Here is a 19951-nt window from a genome sequence, read left to right as displayed (position 1 = left end):
AACCCTGAGAAGTAAGCCAGGCTGAGAAAAGGTGACTGTTCCAAGGTCAGCCAGTGCATGGGGTTCAGCAAGAGCCCCTAAGATCAACACTCTAACTACTGCACCACAATGGTTTCTGTGGACTCGTGTCTGCATAAAGAAGAGCCTTCCCCCAAGAATAGATCTGATATAGGAAAACATGTGAAATATATTATTGGCAGGACAAGTCACCAATGTCCAACAGAGTTGCAGAAAAATCACTGCAGTAAGTGGGGGAAAGGTGGTTTCCTATAAATCAGTATTTGAATCTGCACTTTCCATGCATCACTTCCCATCTTCAGATGGGGCCAGGAAAGATCCCTGTATGAAACTGTTGCTATGCAGTGTATAAAATATTCAAACAGTCTGACTTACAATAAGGCATGTTCTCCTGTTTCCTCACAACTAAGCTTCTGTTTCTCCCACTGGTACATTGTACAGAATAAGGAGAAAAAGAGACTTTTCAAAAGTGCACATTCCAATTTGCATCTTCAATTAGCAAGCAATAAAAGTATGTGTGCTTACCATGATGTTATCTAAGAAAGGTTTCCCTTTTGTATTCAAAGTCAAAGACTGAAATACTGTAGCCCACTGCCAAATGTTCAAACAATTAAGATAAAGACCTAGGCAATTTCCAGTTGAGTAGAAACAAACAGTAATTCCTGTTTTCAAAGATGTAGATATTACAGATTTTACTGGTAAAGTACACACCTTGCATAAAGAAGATCACAGGCTTTTTCCTGCATAAGATCCATAAGTTGTTGTTGTTGTGTGCCTTTGAGGTTTGTTTTTTAAATTTATGCTGACCCTAATGCAAACCTGTTACCGAGTTTTCTTGGCAAGATTCAGAGGGGGGTTGCCTTTGCATTCTTCTGAGGCTGAGAGAGTGTGGTTTTCCCAAGATCACCCAAGGGATTCCATTGCTGAGTGGGAATTCAAACTCTAGTCCCCAGAGGAAGTTGAACGATCAAACCACTGTGCCATCCTGAACCAGTAGATCAATGAGAGCAGCTCCCAGTTAAAATAAACAGTTCCGCGTTAGGTGAAAAGGTAGACTGATCTGGTATAAAATAGCTTACAATATATTTGTGAAATGCAAAAATCAAATTTAAGTTGCATTTCTTGTTCTATGTTTATAATCCTGAATACAGCTGTAGAAAGATTATTAGTATGCTTTAAAAAAATAAATGGGAAAGATTTTAAACTTTATGAATAAGTGGAAGGAATTTATTGTGTAGAATTTAACCACATAGTCATATTCATTCCCAAATATATATGACAGGAATCTTGGCTTAATAGACCACAATGGCATAAATACAATTGTTCATCCTGTCCAGAGTAGACCTATTGAATCAATGAAATTTGCCTATGTGTTGACTCAAAATTCAACAATTGATTAAATACACCTACTCTAAGGGGCCATTCAGGCTACCTTTTGTACTGAATTGTAACCTGGATTAAAAGTTCCCATTGGCACCAGTTTAGTTTGGTTCATAAACACTCCTAATAATAAATACAGAACTAAAATGATTTCAGAGCAATTGGGTTGAATTTAAATGAAAAATCTGCTAAATCTTGTACTTGAGGAAAGCCCCTTGGAATAGTAAGTAAGTTTCATGGCTCTAGGTCATTCCCTTCTTGGTCAGGCTGAGAACTTTTCAGCACCCCTTTATACAATCTGCAAGCATGATGCAGGATCTTGCCCACAGACTTTCAAATACAAATAACGTTCAGTCCTTGCTTCTGCAAGTTAGGCCTATAACTCTGCCACAACATTCCTTGCTGCTGAATGCAAATTGGCAGGAAAATTAGCGTGGAGTCATATACAGATATTTGTAGCTTAACAAATGAAAAATCTGAACCACACAAGTTGAATACCCTGAAAGAGCCAACTCTATGATTTTACAAAGATATATTATCCCTTTTAACTAGAACTGATAATTGAAGGAAGCATTGCTGCTGTATTTGGGCCCACAATAAAACATTCCAGTTTTGTTTTGAAAAAGAAAAAAAAATGATCTTTTATTTTCAGTTGCCAGAATCTGTTACTTACATTTTTGTCTGTTATTCCTATATGTATTATATATCAACACATAATAACCACAGAGTTTAGCCAGTAAATCCTTTATTTGTAAAGATACAATTGCAATTGCCGGTTTTAATAAATGAGTAAATCTTAATAAATTACTTCAGTGGAGCAATATATCCATTATTAGCGATCGCTACATCATTTCACTTTGCATGTTCCAAAACTGCATTTATAGCAAGCTCATGTGTGAGATCAGGCTTTGTTTATTTTCCTTATTCATTTATTTTAAAATTAGCATAAGCAAGTATTCACATACACATTCTAACATTCTCCATTTCCATCTTATTGCTCAATTAAGCTGTATGCTCAAGTGCCTTGACTTCAAAGAACTATATTTAAAGAGACAACAACATTCCCATGAAAGCACACAAGAGAGTTATTTCATGATAAAATGTGCTCTGTCTCTCAAAGTCTCTCCTCCCTCCCCATGGGAACAAATAGTGGGTCACCAGAAGTCAAAGCAATATATCCCTCATCTTATCCCTAACAAAAGAAAGTCCTGCAAAGGAATATTGCACTGCATAAAAAGAAACCATGGATTATCAGCCAAATACAAATGAAATATAAGGTTCGGTACATTTAACTTTATCACTGATTCAATCTCTGTAAATACAAAATGTAGAGAAGAAACATGTTTCTCAACAGAAACTACATTCCCTGTGAACAAAACAATTTCTTTAAAGAAAAGAGTACCTGATACATTTTCACTCAGTATTTTGTTTTAAAGCTCTTCTTCTGTAGGTGAAACACAGACCTCTTTTCAACATTTAACAGAGGATGCTATAGTTCCTCTTCTACTCCTGTTACCATGTAACGTACTTCATTGTCCCTATTCACCAAGAACTGTACCTGTTTAGTGATTCCTGGCCTTAGTAAACCACCATTCCTCTTTATGTCTACTGGGGCTGCTTTATTGAAAAGAAATTTCTAGCATCAGTTGCTAGAACTGTCTCTCCTCTAGACTGTAGAAATTAGATATCTGACTGGGTGAAGATGAACAACACATCTTACTTGCAAAGCTCTTGAGTGTAAATGTGTACGGACAAACAATAACAAATCAAGCAAATAAGTGCTATGCAAAGTAGTGAGAAGCACTGATGTAAAATATTTGAATATTTCAACTTGAATATTTCAACTTCTAACAAGATATTACAGAAAAATTATATTCTTCTAACTTCATTTGCTATACTGTAGATTATTTGTAAATTCTGAAGTGGAAATGTACATTATGACAAGTCCCATAATCTATGCCTTCAGGTATGATTAAAAAATGAAGACAACACTATTGAACAATATATATTTGTATCAGCAGTATATGCCAAAATATCCAGTTTACTAAGATCATGGACAGTCACAGAATAGTGAGCTGTCAAAGGGCAGGTTTACCAGTTAGCATGTTGGACTTTGGCCAAAATGACCTGAAATTACACAGGAAAGGTGAAAGGAAGGACACACATCTCCCCAAAAAGCATAAAATTACAAGCTCAAGATTGTCCAGGAGCTTCTTTTCATAGCAGAGGGGAAATCATTGAATTTGAGGGCTATCTAGTCTAACTCTGCCATGTAGGAATACACAATTAAGCACTCCTGAAAGATGCCTATCTAAACTTTGTTTAATGACCTCCAAAGATGGAGAATGCACCATCCTCCAAGGCAATCTAATCCACTATAGAACTGCTCTTATAGTAAAAAGGTTCTTCCTAATGTTAAGGTGAAACCTCTTTTCTTGTAAATCCATTGGTTTCTGGAGCAGCGGAAAACAAGATGGCTCTGTCTTCTTTACATGCAAAGACAGCTATCATGTTCTCTCTCAGTGTTCTCTTCGCTTAGCTAAACATATCCAGCTCCTTATGTCATTTGTCATGAAGTTTGCATTCCATCCTTCATGTATAGTTTTACAGTACATATTGACATTATACTGCTCTCCTTCAATTGTTGGATTACAACTCCAAGCATTCCACATCATTGGATACACTGGCTTAGGCTGATAGGACTTGCAATACAACTTCTAGAGGGCTGCCTGATTCCCACCCTTGTTTTACAAAGATGGTTGTTAACTGCCATCAAGACTTTGACTTATGTCAGCCCTATGAATGAGTGGCCTGCAAGTCACCCTATCGTCAACAGCCTTGCTCAGGTCTTGCAAACTCAGGGCTGTGACTTCCTTGATTGATCTGAAACGTGGTCTTCTTCTTTTCCTATTTCCTTCTTACCTTATCAAGCATTATTGTCTTTTCTAGCGAGTCATGTCTTCTCATGATATGACCAAAGTACGACAACCTGAGTTTAGTGATCATGGCTTCAAAGGAGAGTTCAGGCTTGATTTGTTCTAGAACTTTGTGTGTCTTTTTAGCAGTCCACAGTATCTGCAGAACTCTTCTCCAGCACCACATTTCAAATGAGTTTATATTCTTCTTATCATCTTTCTTCACTGTCCAGCTTTCACAATCAAAATACAATGGCATTGACAATCTAGCTTTAAATACCTTAGTTGACAACCTGGATAAGGGCGCGTATTGTAAATTCCCGCACAGGAAGAACTATGACATGTCTTATCCACTCCTCAAAACCGACACCTTTTAAGCTATTGCTTCCCCCATTTGATGTTGTTGTGTGCTCTGACTTATGTTGACCCTAAGGGGATCCTATCATGAGTTTTTCTGAAGCTGAAAGTGTGTGACTTGCCCAAAATCACCCAGTGGGTTTCCTTGGGCCTGTGGGGATGGGAAACCTGGTCTCCCTACAAGGGCCTAAATACTCTAAAGGCACCAGATTCCATCTGAACTTGGAAGCTAAGAATGGTCAGCTCTGGTTGGTACTTGGATGGGAGACCACTTATAAATACTGGTGCTGTAGGCGATATTTCAGAGAAAGGAACTGGTAAATTCCTCTCAGTATTCCTTGCCTAAGAAAACTTTATGAACTTTTGTAGGCTTGGTTTACCTCCTCAGAACCAAGTCTACAAAAGCTTCTGCTACAACTTCTCTCTTTCAGTTAGTCCCAAAGGTGAGCTGCCTTGGGTCCCTTTTTGGGAGAAAGGCAGGATAAAAATGAATAATAATAATAATAATAATAATAATAATAATAATAATATGCTACAAGATCCCTTTGTATACTATACTCCAGATTAGCACAGCCATGTCTCTGAGTTAAATAAATTGTATTTGTTTTAATTTTTTTGCCTCCATGAATTCCAGTTCTGGGGAAAAGGCAGGATATAAAGTTAATAAAAATAACAATATGAGAATAGGGATGCTACAAGTGTGTTTGTGCTTGTCAGAATGTATAGATATGGCTTGCTATGAACTGCAGTGTGGTCAAATCTGGGGAGTCATTCAAAGGTAATGAATTGTTGTTTATTTGTTTGATAGCCTTTAGGGCTGAAGGGCAGGGTATAAATACAATAAATACAATAAATAAATAAATAAATAATATTTGTTTACCAGCCCCACACTGAGTGCCATGTGAAAACAAAAATACCAAACAAAAACAAGGAGATATACCAATTAATATGACCAAATGATTGTACTAAAGAAGCACTTGCAGAAGAAGAATTCAAATCTTAAGAAGAATTCAAAGCTACAAAAATCTTTGGGCAACCCAAAACCTCTAAACTTTTCCCCCTTTCCTACAAGCTGTATCAATTGCATACTCCAATCACAAATTAATGTACATATGTTTCTTGTGTACTTATTCATAGCAATGATTCATCTTGTGTGCCTATGTGTGCTTAACAAAATCTTGTTGTTTATGAGCTACTTTATTTACTGAAGAACAACCAAACAACCTAAATATGCAACACATTCCATAATAAACATACTGCCAAAGAGTTCAGCCACAATTTAACATAGTTCTTCAGTAATCTTTATAAAACTAAACAAAGGCAACACAGAGACTCTGGTCTTCCTCTGTTTTATTCATAGATCTGCAGGCAGAGCTGCATAATTTCAAGTCTCATCAGTAAATTACTATAGTATGTCAGCTCAATCTCTTATAAAAACTATTTAGCATGAACTTTCATAGTATGTCAGCACACACATTATTACTATAGTATGTCAGCACACACATTATTACTATAGTATGTCAGCACACACATTATTACTCTATGGTGCTGCTACAGATCATGTAAATTTGCTTCAGTTATTCTCTAAAGCTGCAATAATCATTCAAGGCAGGTAAAATCTGTCTTAAAAATTAGTTTTGTGGATCACACTGCTAAGTTCTGATCTAACATTCAAACAACTATACCACCCTAGTTCTCTATCTTTGAGCTAGGTGAGCAATACTATGCTTTTACAAAGGAGTATAAAACTGATGGGACTGAGGCAACTGTTGGCATGAATTGATTTGTCATCATGAACACCCGCTTCAGTAATCTCAGCATATTTTCACCCATGTTGGTGTGTTGCTGTTCACCGCATTAACTGAAAATGATTTCAGAATTAAAACAAGATTGCAGTTTCTGCCATGGAGTTTTAAGTTTCCTTCCTCTATAGTCTTCGCTCAAGATAAATATTAAAAACCCCACAAATATGGCAGAAATATGGTAAACCTGTCCCAAAATTCTATGCTTACAGAAACCAATGTTTGAGAAAACAGAGGAAACTGAATATTAAAACAGGCTTTCCCATCCTGATACTCTTATGTTGAACAGCAACTCCCATCACTCATCTAGCCACCATGGTCACTGGGGTTAATTGGGGCTAGCTTATTTTTCAGGTGCGGGGGGAGCCGTCTGAATATGTCTCAGCAGCACTGATGCTGCATTACCCCCAGAATGTGCTACCTGAAGCAGTTGCCTCACTCTGCTTAATTATAGAACTGACCCTGACATCACTGTCTACAGTGGAATTTGCTTCTAAGCAGACTTACAGGAGCATTCCGTACAGTTACAGTCCCACACAAACCTAATTGGGAGTTCAGCAAAACTTACTTCTGAGCAGATATGCAGGAAATCAGGCTGAATAATTTACCCACGGCCCTTCTGAGTATAAACCACTATTTTGGCAGTGTGTGTTATAAATAACTATATTTTTAGAAATATTGAATAAATAAATAAAAACAGCCCACATTGGCTCTTGATTCAAGTTCATATCACAGAACAGCCAAGGTTTTTGTTGAGTGGCCTTGGAAAAGTCACACTGTATCATCTTCAGCCTTTCATTTGTAAAATATTGAAAGCAGTGAATTACCAGACTCCACTATTCTGAAATATTGTATGGTTTGGGATTATGAGAAATCTTTCAATGGTGTGGAAAATATTGTATTGTAAACCATGACCCAAAACTAGACAATACTGAACAACACTGGCAGATGGAATTACCCATTTGTTTCCTGTCAAATGGTTAGGTTTGGCTACAGTCCAAAAACCATGTGAGTCAAGAGGCCTAGCTCCCATGAACTGGAGACAGCTTAATATTGAAAATGTAATGGTTTATACAGTAAATTACACTTTACTGGGTACCACTGTTCTAATCTTCTTTTGTGTCCAGAGGCAACTTTCTATCAGCTTTCTCAGCAATGTAATGCTGTACATGCCTCTGAGTCAAGGTTTCATTAGAAAGATATTAATTAGTAGGGACATCATGAACATTCAAAAACAGCTGCTCAAAAAGGTGGGGGGAAATGACCACAAGCAAGGTCAGGGAGGACAGAAACCCTTGTTGCAACCCAGGCAAAATAAACAGGTCTGGGTTCACTTTGATCATGCAAAGCACTGTTTCACTCCTTCCCTGCCCTCAGGCTACCTAACAACTTGACTCAAAACAGAGGAAGGCAGAGGCAGCAAGCAGCATTAGCTTTGGTGCTTTCCAGTGGGGAAGATGCAAATAGGAGTCCCTAATAGAAAAAAAGCATGCCTACTTCAATCAGTTCAGCATCCTTTTTGGGAAACCAGACGGGATGCAATGGCTGTAAATTGTTCTAGAGCACTTTCTGAAGATTTGGATACATTAGTTTGGAATGCATGCAAATCTCTTCAGGACTGCTTGAGAGCCACAGAAAGCCTTGCCCACTTTCACAGCAACAAAATGATGGAACACCCTCAGTCCCAAGAACAGTAAGCAAATTCTATTAGAGATGCCTAAAGTTTGTTTTGCTTTGCGTAATTTTTGCCTCAGAGCACTAATCCTGCTGTAAAAATCTCCAGGATTCAAAGTTTCATGCATTTAAAAGCCTTATCGAAAGTGAATGTGGATCAAGTTACTCAAAGAAGGTTATATATCTTGTTTGCTGTTTATTTAGGACACCAGGTCCCTGTCACTTGACCCTCTGCACTAATCCTCAGCACTTGGAAACTCCATTCATTACTATTTTGATTATTTTTGTAGAGCAAGATACAAAAATCCTTCCCAATTTACCTCATCAGTTCCTAAACATTAACACAAGCATTTTTCCAAACCTACAAGGGGGGGGGGGGGAGAGAGAAAAGAAAGAAAACCAGAATAAAAATCTACCATGTTGTACCATGAATGTTCTATCAAGACAACTCTTCAGGCTGTTGCTAGGAACTAGTGAAGAATATAATTTCAGCCTGAGGTTCGACTCGGTTCACACACTCCAAACTGTCTACATGGTGCAATTTGGACATCAGAATCCTCATGCTGACAGGCGATTGGGGTGTAGCTTCAAAAATCTACACAGAGAAAAATGTGCACATTTCAAACACAGGCAAAGTGTTGTTTAAACATGCTAAAGTCAAGGAAAGAGGGGGAAATGCATTCTTCATGCAATTCAGAAACATAGCTAATGTGAGGACTTTACTGCACGAGAAAAGAAAGGCAAAGCCAATTGGGAGAGTAGGACTTTCTCTTTGGCATTTTGCATGTCTTTATAGCATTTCCATTCTTTTCCCAAGGGAAAAGATAACCATCTCTCATTGGGAAGAGAAGTGCTCTGGTGACATGCATATGGCACAGAGCTGTTATTCTCCTTATCGGTTTCTCCTTTCTTTTCTCATGCAGTAAAGTCCTTAGTCTGAAATATCAGTACGCAAAGGGATGTTGTAGCACCTTTGAAACTACCTGTGCAAAAGTTGTAGCATAAGCTTTTGTAGAGTTTTGGCCGAAACAGACAGGCAGTAAGCGCCAGCTTCCCGCTGGTGTGGGAGCATGGCATTCAGATGGTGCACGCCCTATGCTACATGGCTGACCACATATGTGTTGGCATCACGGCCTTCCGGTGGTGCAGCATTTACATGCACTACAGTGCAAGAACACCAAAAAGCCACAGCAGGGGTGGAAAAGATGCTGCAAAAAAGACCAGCAATTTGCCACTTCTTTTTTGCAGCAGCAAAACGCCGAAGTGGGGCCACAATGTATGGTTGCCATAGCACCCACCCAGCTCTTTCAGGGGAGGTGTCATGCCACCCCTTTGGGATAATCTGTTTTGGCTCTCAGTCTCCCTCCTCAGATGCATGGAGTGAACCCGTGCCTATGAATAGCCATAGAAATGCAAAACTTGTGGTTATAATAATTAGGTGACTAGTTCAGCTTTAACAGTGGTCATTGCTATTGAGGGTATACAATTTTAAATGCACACGTTTGGAAAGGAAACAAGAAAATGATGGAACACGTTCCATTAAAATAGCAACAACAGAACCAGGCACATAGGATGTGGAGGTGGGAAAAGGAGGGCATTTGCAGATGCAGATTTTATAGGTGCACACATCTGCAGTGCCTAAGAGCTGGCAACCATGACATATCACATAACACATATATATTTGGTTTATGCACTAAGAGCAGATGGAAGGTCTCCTCTTGTGTTATGAGAATGCTTCCAAGGAAAACCTGGGTTACTTGCTACTAGGTCCATTTTTCACCATTGAGGCACTGGTTCCCCCACAATCAGCTGGAAGAAGAATTAAATGTGATTAAAACAAAATCTAATATGCACAATATTTTCTAGCAGCAACCTTCCTCTGTAGTCCAAGAGTCTTTTATAACATAATTTGTAGTCTGTAAAGGTTCCCTGAAACAATAATTAGTAGTTTCATCTTTGCATGTGCTTTCCCTTTTATTATCTCTTGTAGAGCAGGTGAGATTAGTAATTAACAGTTCTTTTATTCCTTTCATTAGTATTTTTTCCTAGTATACATCAGCATAACATCACTATAAAAGAAACAACAGGAAAATGAAAGTAACCCAGTAGTTAATACTCCTGATCAGAAACAGAAGCTAACTAATTAAGTATTAAGGATAAATTCTAATCTGCCAGATTTGCCAAACACAAAGAAGTGAAAGAGAAAAGTCTGCCAGAAGAATATTTTTAAACAAAAGCACAGTAGCACTTTAAAGCATGGGTGAAGATAGTACAGCCCCTAAGCCACATGTGTTCCCAGAGCTGTTTTTCAGACATCCCAAGGGCTCCCTCATCCCAGATTGTGGGGAATGTTGGGGAGTTTATTGTTCTTTTTGTTTTTACTAAAAAAAAATCCTGCTGTATTTCCTAGGAGTATGCAGGACAATTCAACCATAGCCGAGATCCTAGATCAAGGAAACAGCTTGTAACTTTACCCTCACACTTACACAATGCTACCTCATTACAGAACTGCATCACCAAATGTGCATGCTCATCTGCATGCACAGTGCACCTCCAAAATGTACATCAGTGCTTGTCCAGGCACAATGTACCTCTGCAATGGCACAGCTGCAACTCCTCTTCTGCATCTGTGAACTAAATATGCCTGTCCTGCATCACATAAAATTCTCCAGCATCTTTTGTAGGTGAACCTGGGGTGTATCCACACTGTGGAATTAAATCAGTTTAACACCACTTTTACTGCCATGATTCTATCCTCTGGAATCCTGGGATTGGTAGTTTGGTGAAGATTCTAAAATGTAAATACATACAACTCAGCACTAAGGTTAGAATCAACCAATCCATTGTATTCCCCATCATCATGTACAGATGCAAGAGCTGGACAGTGAAGAAAGTGGACAGGAAAAAAGGCAACTTATTTGAGATGTGGTGCTGGAGATGAGTGCTAAGGACAATGTGGATAGCCAAAAAGACAAACAAAGGGATTTTTCAACAGATCAAGCATGAATTTGTCTTGGGAGCCAAGATGATCAAACTGAGGCTGTCATACTTAGGCCACATCGTGAGAAGGCATGACTCATTAGAAAGACAATAATGCTAGGAAAGGTGGAAGGCAGCAGAAAGAAAGGAATGTTACCAAATGTTAGAGCTGGATATTTGCCCAATATTCTACAAAAAAATATTTTTTATCCCATTCTCCCTTTATGCCTAGATCTCCAACCCAGAACTTCTACGTAGTCACACACCCCTCTTTCTCTTTCCCTCTCTTTCCGTGTTCTTTCAAACCTCAGCATAAGATCAACCTTTTCTATGAAACCCAGGCTAAGCTCCCAAACTAAGTACTGTATACATGTACTGGAATTGTCTCACAGAATTTCATTCTTCCTGTTCTTGTATCTCCCACTGGTTCTTAAACTATGAAACCAGCACCAAAAGTATTCCATGGAAATCCTTCATGAGGCCCCGAGAATACAATGAAAATAATAAATGAAAATAGTAAAGCTTCATAGACTCTTTCAACCACTTGCTGAAGATGCTACAAAGTCTTTCTTTGTTGATGTGACTAGAGATAGTTTTCTTAGTTTGTAGTCTTAAAATTAAAAAAGAAGTTTGCCTTTTCACCAGTACAGGTTGCTACAGTGGAATTTTGGCCCTATTCACATTACAAAATAATCTGTTTTGGAAACCAGGTTATTTCCAAGTAATTCAGGCTTGCACGGACTGTAGTTGGTGCAATTTGGGGAGGGGGGGGGACTGAAAAGCCCATTTAAATCAGCGCATTTGGCACTGGGTCCCTTAAAGGTTCCTTTTTTTAAGAACCACAATAATCAGCATCTCCAATTGTGTGAGTAAGCTATCAGATCAATTCGGATCACACAGCCATCATTCAGGAAATGCAGTCACCTCCATTTTGACCCAGAATGGTGGTGAATGGGAACTTCTGACCAGATTTAAATGCCATGGAGAGATTCACTGCCTTAAAATGTAGTGGGAATGGTGGACTGATTTTGAATCAATTCATAGATACAGATCTCTCCATACAAAAAAGTGTGACTAGCCCCTTTGTATAGGTTTCTCGCCTATGGCATTGTTGGGTTGGAGCCAGAGGCCAAATGCAACAGCTGAGTTTCAGTTTGGAAGTCTTTCGGGGACCCTCCAGCAAGGAGAGCGGAAGGTACAAAAATGGAGTAGTCTGCAAATAACAATTGGAATTTGCAGAATAATGGTTTAGTATAGCAAAGTTTAAGGAGTACTGATTTAATTAGAAGCATTCTATAACATACAGGGCTGTAATTTCATTTTGCTACATAAATTCAGCATTCTCTAAACACTGAACAGTAACAAAGGTCATAGGAAAATGACAGAGGGCAGAGCAAATGACAGGCTGTTTCCCAAAAGTTAATCACTGCAGCCTGCCTGGATTTAGTTAACAATGTTTTTATAAACAGCATGCAACCATTAAACCAGTCATACATCTTGCTGAATGGCCTGCAGCAAATGTTTACATGTGTAGTACAGTCAGCTGCTCTTAAGATACACGCTGTTACTTTTTTTTTTTAATCACATTATCCGCAGACTTTAGCACCAAGAGCATGCCACCCTTCACAGCCACATAATCCAGGCCATAGTCAGCACAAGTCTCACAAGCTTTCTAGTGTCATCTCAACATAACACAAACACACAGGGCATTGTACTGTTGACACAACAGCACTAGCGCCACATTACAAATGTGTCAAACATTTCACACTCTTGCTCAGCAAGTGCAACAAGCATGGAATTCCATTTATTAAAAAAATGATATTATGGCACTGTTTTTCATATACGTCCTTTATGAAAGCCCTTCAAGGTTGTGATCATACTGCAATTAAATACATATGCATATTCTGCCTATAATTCAGCTACAGAATTTTTTTACATTCAGATACTTTCAAAAGCTAGTGAGCTATTTGTCACATTGTTTTACTCTGACCTCAAAACCCTTCTGGTAAATCAGATGCAAGTAACATGTGCCCCTCCAGATGCTGTCTGACTAGAAGTTCATCCAGCCCTGGCAAGCACAATCTGTGGCAAGGAATCCTGAACGTTACAGTCTGTACATCTGGAGGGCTGTATCGTTCATACCCCTATTCTAACGCAAAGAGTTTCTTTTCTCCATCTCTCTTTATTGGTGGACCTCTTGGGCTGTTGTTGTGTTCTTCCCCTTTTTCCCCCCTTAGATTTTCCACTGTATTTCAAAATAACTTTTTCTGGTGATAGTAATTCCATACTCTTATTAAAAGGTGTCTGCTCTTTACAAATCCTTGCCTAAATACCCTAAAGGCACCAGAAGCTAAACAAGGTCAGCCCTGGTTAGTGCTTGGATGGGAGACCACCAATGAATACCAAGTGCCAGATGCTATATTTATGAGGAAAAAACAAGCAAAACCACCTCTGACTATTTGTTTCTTAAGAAAACCCTACAAAATTCATGGGGTCACCATAAGCTAACAGGTGACTTGAAGGCACAGATATATACATAAATACACTTTACAAATATTTCACAGGTTAAGGCCACAGTCTTATGAACGTTTGGTTCAGCTGCAGTCTTACTCCATTTGGAGTAAATCATATTATAATTAGTGGTATCTACTCCCAATAAGCATGCATTGTAAAGGAAAAAGCAACATGGGATATACAGTATATGAAATAAAACATGTATGTGAGAGTCAGGGTGACTCAGCAGAAGCCAATTGAGAACCACACAGGTGTAAATGGTAATACAATTAACAAGTCCTGAATGCCAAGGACAAGAAATGTAAAGTGGATAATTGGACACACCTGACAATTGTTAAGTGGTCAAGGCTGAGATGATGAAATCATTAATTGTAGGATGAACCAAGAGAACCAATGAGAATGATGTACACGCCTACTGGGTGGAAACAGACAACAGTGGGTGGTACCATGCATTGACTATAATAATGACTATGCATCCCAATGTATTTTGTGGGTTGTAGTAGAGTATTGTTGTGTTGGATAGTTTTGGAGCTGTATATAGTAGAATAAAGTAGATCTTTTATTTAAGACTACTGAGTTGTCTGGTGTCTTGGGTGAAGCTACAAGAATCAGCTGGATCCTGAAGAAGGGTGAAGACTTCTGTGGAAGCAAGAGTGAGAAGGCTTGGAGAGTTTGTTGGGGTCTTCAGCCTGTTCTCTGTAACTCTCGCTAAGCTATAACCACTGGCCAAAACTGGTCAGCGCGGTGCACAACCAGGTGGTGAGTTTGAGCCAGAGGTGAAGAGCTACAACTCCCATCATCCCTGACATGCATATGTTTGTCCTGCATTAAGTTTAAGAGTAGAACAATCTGTAACCTAAATGGTTAACATACATCACAGGGGCACAAGTCAATAAAGTGTTAACCTGTAAAATTATGTTTCCAATTTGCAAAATTCAGCTAGAGCAGGCCATCAACATGAACTGCTGGATGGCAAGTCAACACTTCAGTCAGTTCCACTGATTCAACAGGCTTGCTCTAGCTGAGAGTAGAAATTAGATTTACATGAACATTTCCAGTCCCTCATTTAATGCAGGCTGTATACATCAGCAAAACAAGACATGTTTACACTAGACAGATGTAAAACACTAGTTAAAGAGGCACTTGCAATTTATATAGGTACTGCTAAAGAGTGAATGGGGCTGTCCATAGAACTACAGTACTACAGAACATAATCTGGTAAAGCACTACAGAACAGAATATAATGTGACCGGAAACTGTTAAAGTACACGTTATAAACATGACACTTCTACAACATAACTTGTTCACCAATACTAAAAGTATTTTGTGTGGGTACGTACCTTCGAGTCATCTATCACCTTATGGCAACCCTATGAATTTCATAGGGTTTTTCATTAACAAGGGATACTGAGGAGTTATTCACAATGTGAAAATAATCCAGGATTAATCTCAGTTGAATCTACATTGTTCACAAGCATCCCAAATGTACCCAATTAAGGTTTGTTTGTTTTTTTGGGGGGGGGAGGGGCTGCCCAAAAAAGCCTACTTAATCCAGGAAAATTGATATCGTTATTTTCCCCCTGAGTTGTTAAAGAAGACCTGCATCATCGGTAGTGTGAATAACCAATGTGAACAGACCCAAAGAGACCTGGGATAAAACTCTGCATGCCTTGAAACATGTTCCAAATGCATTAGCATAATTGAAACCCCAGTTTGGCATATCACATGTTCTCAACCTCAGCAAAGGCAATGCCAAACCTCCTCTGAACAGATCTTGCCAAGAAAACCCCATGACAGTTTTGCCTTAGGGTCGCCATAAGTCAGAAATGCCTTGAAGGCACACAACACACAAATCCTACCAGGAGGGCAACAACAATTATTTGAGAGGGGTGGCACAGACCCCTGTAACCATAACCATACCTAGGACTGTCTCCCACATTTTACCAAGATTTGCTCAACCAAGCATGCAGATTAAAGCAACCTGTAGGGAGTGAAACACCTGTATTGTACCCAACTCTTTAAACAAAACTGTTACTTCATCCACATTTTTAGGTAGACACATGAAAATTTAAATGCACCCAGGGTCCTTGGGCAGACTCAACTCTAAGGAGTTTATCACACGGGACAAATCCCATGCAGAAACTAAATTTAAAAGGAAAACAATCCGCATTTGCGGGTTGTTTTTCAGATGACATTTGGGGTTAGCCCAAACAGAAAGTTGAAAAAAACCTGCAAAAGGAGCTGGTTTTGACAACTTTGCGTTCAGGTTATTTCTCTTTCATGCAAACATTCTCTGAAAATCGTTTGTATGAAAGAGAAATAACCTGAACGCAAAGTCGTCAAAACCAGCTCCTTTTTACTTTTGCTAAATTCCGAAAGCACAAAGGAGCTTTCCGTTCCAATTATTTTCATATTATTTCTCTTTCACTAGAGTGCATCTGACAAACAACACCTGGATTTTGAAATCCTGTTTCTGCACGGGATTTTACCAATTTGCCCCCGTGTGATAAACTCCTAAGAGACATGAAGAAAATGTGCAGAAAGATCCTACTTCTCAAGAAACAATGACAGCCACTTCAGTGGGATATACTTTCAGTGGGATCTCTTCCGGCAGGCCTTTCCAACTTAGTTACCCTCCCCAGATATAGAGATATTTCCCCCCTCATCTGTCTATTTCCCCCTGCCAATGTTTCTGCCTATTTTTTGTTTCTTCAAAGTTTTTAATGTTTTTAATGTTTTAAATGTTTTAATATTATTACTGTTTAATTCTGTTTTAGTACTGGGAATTGGGGGGGGTAGGTCTAGGGTTTGATTTTTTTTAACTCTATTGTGATTTGTTGTATTTTATTGTTGTAACCCACCCGGATTCTTCGTGATTGGGCGAGCTAGAAATAAATCTATTATTATTATTATTATTATTATTACTTTGGGAGTGGGGCCTTTATTAAAGATATTTCAGTTCACATCATTGCAGAGCAGAAGCCGGCACTATTTTGCAATGATAGTGAAAGGCTCCTACATCAGACAAGGCACTGGACTTGGGTAAAGACAGGCCTCCTGTAGACATTGACCATTGCACTTCAGTAGCAGAGCTGATCTGGCAATACAGAGGAGAGCGAGATTAAACCAAGTGCAAAGATCTTCCCTTGCCATGAGAAACTGCAAAAAGAAATGAAGGTGGCTGGGGGGGGGGGGGGGGGGGGGGCGGAGTAAGGGAGACATTTCAGGTTCAATTGCAATAAAATCATTTTCTGCTTTCGGAAAGTGACATACAACCACCTCTCCATGTCCTCCAAGCAAGCAAATACAATAAGAAACCAGGCAAAGGTGATTCAAACCCTGCCTGGTTTCCCACAAAGAGCCAGGGGGGTATAAAATCGACACAGCCATGAAGGGCAGTCCCCTTCAGTCATGTTGCAAACAACAAGCCTCCCCCTCCCTTACAAAAAACAACTTAGAAGCTGACAAAACTATGGCAAGACTATCTGTTACAAGTAGATATATGTGCCTTCAAGTCACCTATTGGCTTATGGTGACCCTGTGAATTTTATAGGGGTTTCTCAGGCAAGGAATCCTCAAAAGTGGTTTTGCCAGTTCCTTCCTCTGAAAGATAAGCTACGGGCCACTACAGCACCTGGGATTCACTGGCAGTCTCCCATCCAAATGCTAACAACCAGGGCTGACACTGCTTGGCTTTCAAGACAGGCCATACTAATTGTCAACTATTTGTTTGAGTGTTGGACTACAACTCTGGAGACCAGGGTTTGGGCAAAAGTCACACTCTCCCAGCCTCAGGGGAAGGCCATGGCCAACCTCCTCTGAAGAAATCTTCCCTGAGACTGTGGCTTCGGATCAGAGCTGCAAAAACCTCTGTGTGACACACACCTGTAATGGAGTCTCCTTCTTTGGAGGCTTTGAAACAGAGGCAGAATGGCCATCTGTCAGGGGTGCTTTGATGGAGCGTTCCTGCTTAGAAGAGTGGGGATGGCCCTTGGGGTCTCTTCCAACTCTACGATTCTCTGATTTTAAGAAAACCCCAGGATAGAGTCACCATAAGTCGAAAACAACTAGAAGGCACACAACAATGACAACATCAATTGGTTAACTGAGGCATCGGAAGTTATGGTAAGCAAGGATGAAGGAAAAGGCACTCTGCACATGGTCCCACATGGTGGGACATCCCAAACTTCTGGGACTGACTGGTTGAAGGGATTTAACTGGAATGGAAGAAAGTAATGGAAAATATTGGGGAAGGAGGCTCAAGTGGTCTGAGAAGAGAAGAAAGAAACCCTGGCTCTCTTTTCCATTCAGGAGAAACCCACTGGCGAGGCAGGCCCTCCAAGGGCAGCGATTTCCTTCTTCTCTTTTCTTCTGACACCATTTGAACCCCAAAGAGGAGGAGGAGGAGGAGGAAGGGCCCCGGGGGGGGGGGGCGAGGGAGGCCACTGACCTGAAGCAGGTGGCGAGCTCCCCGCTGGGCTTGAGGCAGGAATACCTGGTGGTGGCGACCTTGCTCTCCGAACACACCTCCCTAGGAATGGAGAGAGAGAAGAGAGAGAACAGGGAAAAGGAAGAAGGAGGGCAAGGAAGGACGGAAGAAGGAAAAAGAGGGGGAATGAGAAAGAAAAAAGAAAGGGAAGGGAAGGGAGGAAGAAAGGAGGGAAAGAAAGAAAGAAAGAAAGAAAGAAAGAAAGAAAGGGAGGAAGGGAGGGAGGGAGGGAGGGAGGGAGGGAAAGAAGGAAGGAAGGAAGGAAGGAAGGAAGGAAGGAAGGAAAGAGTTAAGGGAAGGAGGGAGGGAGGGAGGGAGGGAGGGAGAGAAGAAAGAGGGGCAGAGAGAGAGGGAAAGAAGGAAGGAAAGAAAAAAGAAAGAAAAGAAAGAAAGAGGAAGGGAAAGAAAGGAAGTAGCGAGTGAGAGAGAAGGAAGGAAGGAAAAAGAAAGGAAGGAAGAGAAAGAAGTAAGGGAAGAAATAGGGAAGGAAGCAAAGAAAGAAGGAGAGAAAGGAAGAGTTGAAGGAAGGAAGGACGGAGAGAGAGGGAAAGAAATAGGGAGGGAAGGAAGGAAGGAAAAAAGAGAGAACATTATCCCTTCACATCTCCGTCTCCTTCCCCTTCCTTCCTTCCTCCCTTCCTTCCTTCCCCTGCGGCCACCCACCCACCTGTCGCCGCTCTCCTCGGGCTCCTGGCGGAAGGTCCACGCCTCTCCCAGCGCCACCGCCAGCCCCAGCAGCCCCAGCAGCAGCAGCAGCAGCAGCGGCCCCAGCGGCAGCCCAGGGCAAGGCCCCCGCCACGGACCCAGGCGCCCCCGGGCAGCCCTGCCGCCGCCCCTCCGCCCCATCGGACGGCCTCTGCTCCCCAGACCCAGGCGCCGGGGCTCTCGCCAGGAGGAGGGACAGCCCCTGAGGAGGGAGCCAGGAGGAGGAGGAAGAAGTGCCCTCGAGGGCCAGGATCAGCACGAGGCAGAGGGGAGGAGGAGGAGGAAGAAGTAGCACCTGAGTCAGGAGTATGACCCCAAAGGGGGGAGGGAGGAAGAAAAGGGAGAAGAAGAGGTAAGAGAGGAGGAGGAGGAAGAGGAAGAAGAAGAAGAAGAAGAGGGGGGGGAAGAGCAAGAGCAAGGGGAAGAAGAAACAAAGGAGTAAAAAGAAAGGAGGAAGAGGAAGAGGGGGAAGAAGTGCCCCCTGAGGAGAGAGTGAGTACTCTGAGGGGAGGGCGAGGGAGGAGAGGGGCCCCTGAGGCGGGAGCCTGCGGTGTTCTCCCGGCGGAGGGCCAGGGAGCCTGAGGGAGGACTCCTGTCAAGGCAGGGAAGGAAAGCCCCCCCCCCCCGAAGCCCCTTGGCCAGCTGAGGGAGAGGGGCAGCAGGGAGGGCCCGGTGCCCTGGAGGGGGAGGGCAGGACCGAGTGGGGTCGGTGGGAGGGGGAGGGCCGGGAAAGGGGTCTCCCCAGCAGCAGCAGCAGCAGCAGGAGTTGAGAGGAAGACCAAAGAAGGTGGCCAAGGGTGGGTCTCCTGGCCTGAAGTGAGGGGGGAACGTTGGGGAAGAAGGGGAGAAAAAGAAGGGGTCGCTTGGTTTGTGGGGGAGCAATGGGGGGGGGGGGGCTGGAAAGGCTGTCTGTGGGGCAGGGAAGGTGTGGGGAGAGAATGGGAACCTGAGGGCTGCCTGAGGAGGGTGCAGGGCCAGCAGGTGCCCTGACCCCAGAGGAGGACAAGGCCCCGCAAATAGGACCCCAGTCAAGAAGAATGGAGGACATTATGACATAAAGGCTCCAAACACTCATATGAATATGCACCCATGCTTCCTAATCACGCTCCAAATGGAGG

At 41.4% G+C, this 19951-nt stretch overlaps 1 protein-coding gene across 3 annotated transcripts in view; it reads right to left on the bottom strand.

Annotated features, from left to right (window-relative positions):
• The window catches only part of CCBE1 (collagen and calcium binding EGF domains 1), a 193148-nt gene extending 173945 nt beyond the window's left edge, over positions 1–19203 (bottom strand). For 2 of the 3 annotated variants that reach the window (XM_042453921.1, XM_042453922.1), the window contains exons 1-2: positions 18796–19202; positions 18090–18170 (exon numbers count right to left, since the gene is read on the bottom strand). In XM_042453921.1, the coding sequence (XP_042309855.1) occupies positions 18090–18170; positions 18796–18974 (260 nt within the window). In that variant the 5' untranslated portion in view covers positions 18975–19202. Of the gene's footprint in view, positions 1–18089; positions 18171–18795 lie in introns of all 3 variants that reach the window. The other variant, XM_042453923.1, reaches the window with a different exon arrangement.
• Positions 19204–19951: the final 748 nt, after the last annotated feature.

The sequence above is a fragment of the Sceloporus undulatus genome, chromosome 2 (assembly GCF_019175285.1).
Source record: "Sceloporus undulatus isolate JIND9_A2432 ecotype Alabama chromosome 2, SceUnd_v1.1, whole genome shotgun sequence".
Lineage (NCBI taxonomy): Eukaryota > Metazoa > Chordata > Lepidosauria > Squamata > Phrynosomatidae > Sceloporus > Sceloporus undulatus.
The sequence above is the reverse complement of the archived record's forward strand: the minus strand, read 5'-3'. Positions and strand labels throughout refer to the sequence as shown.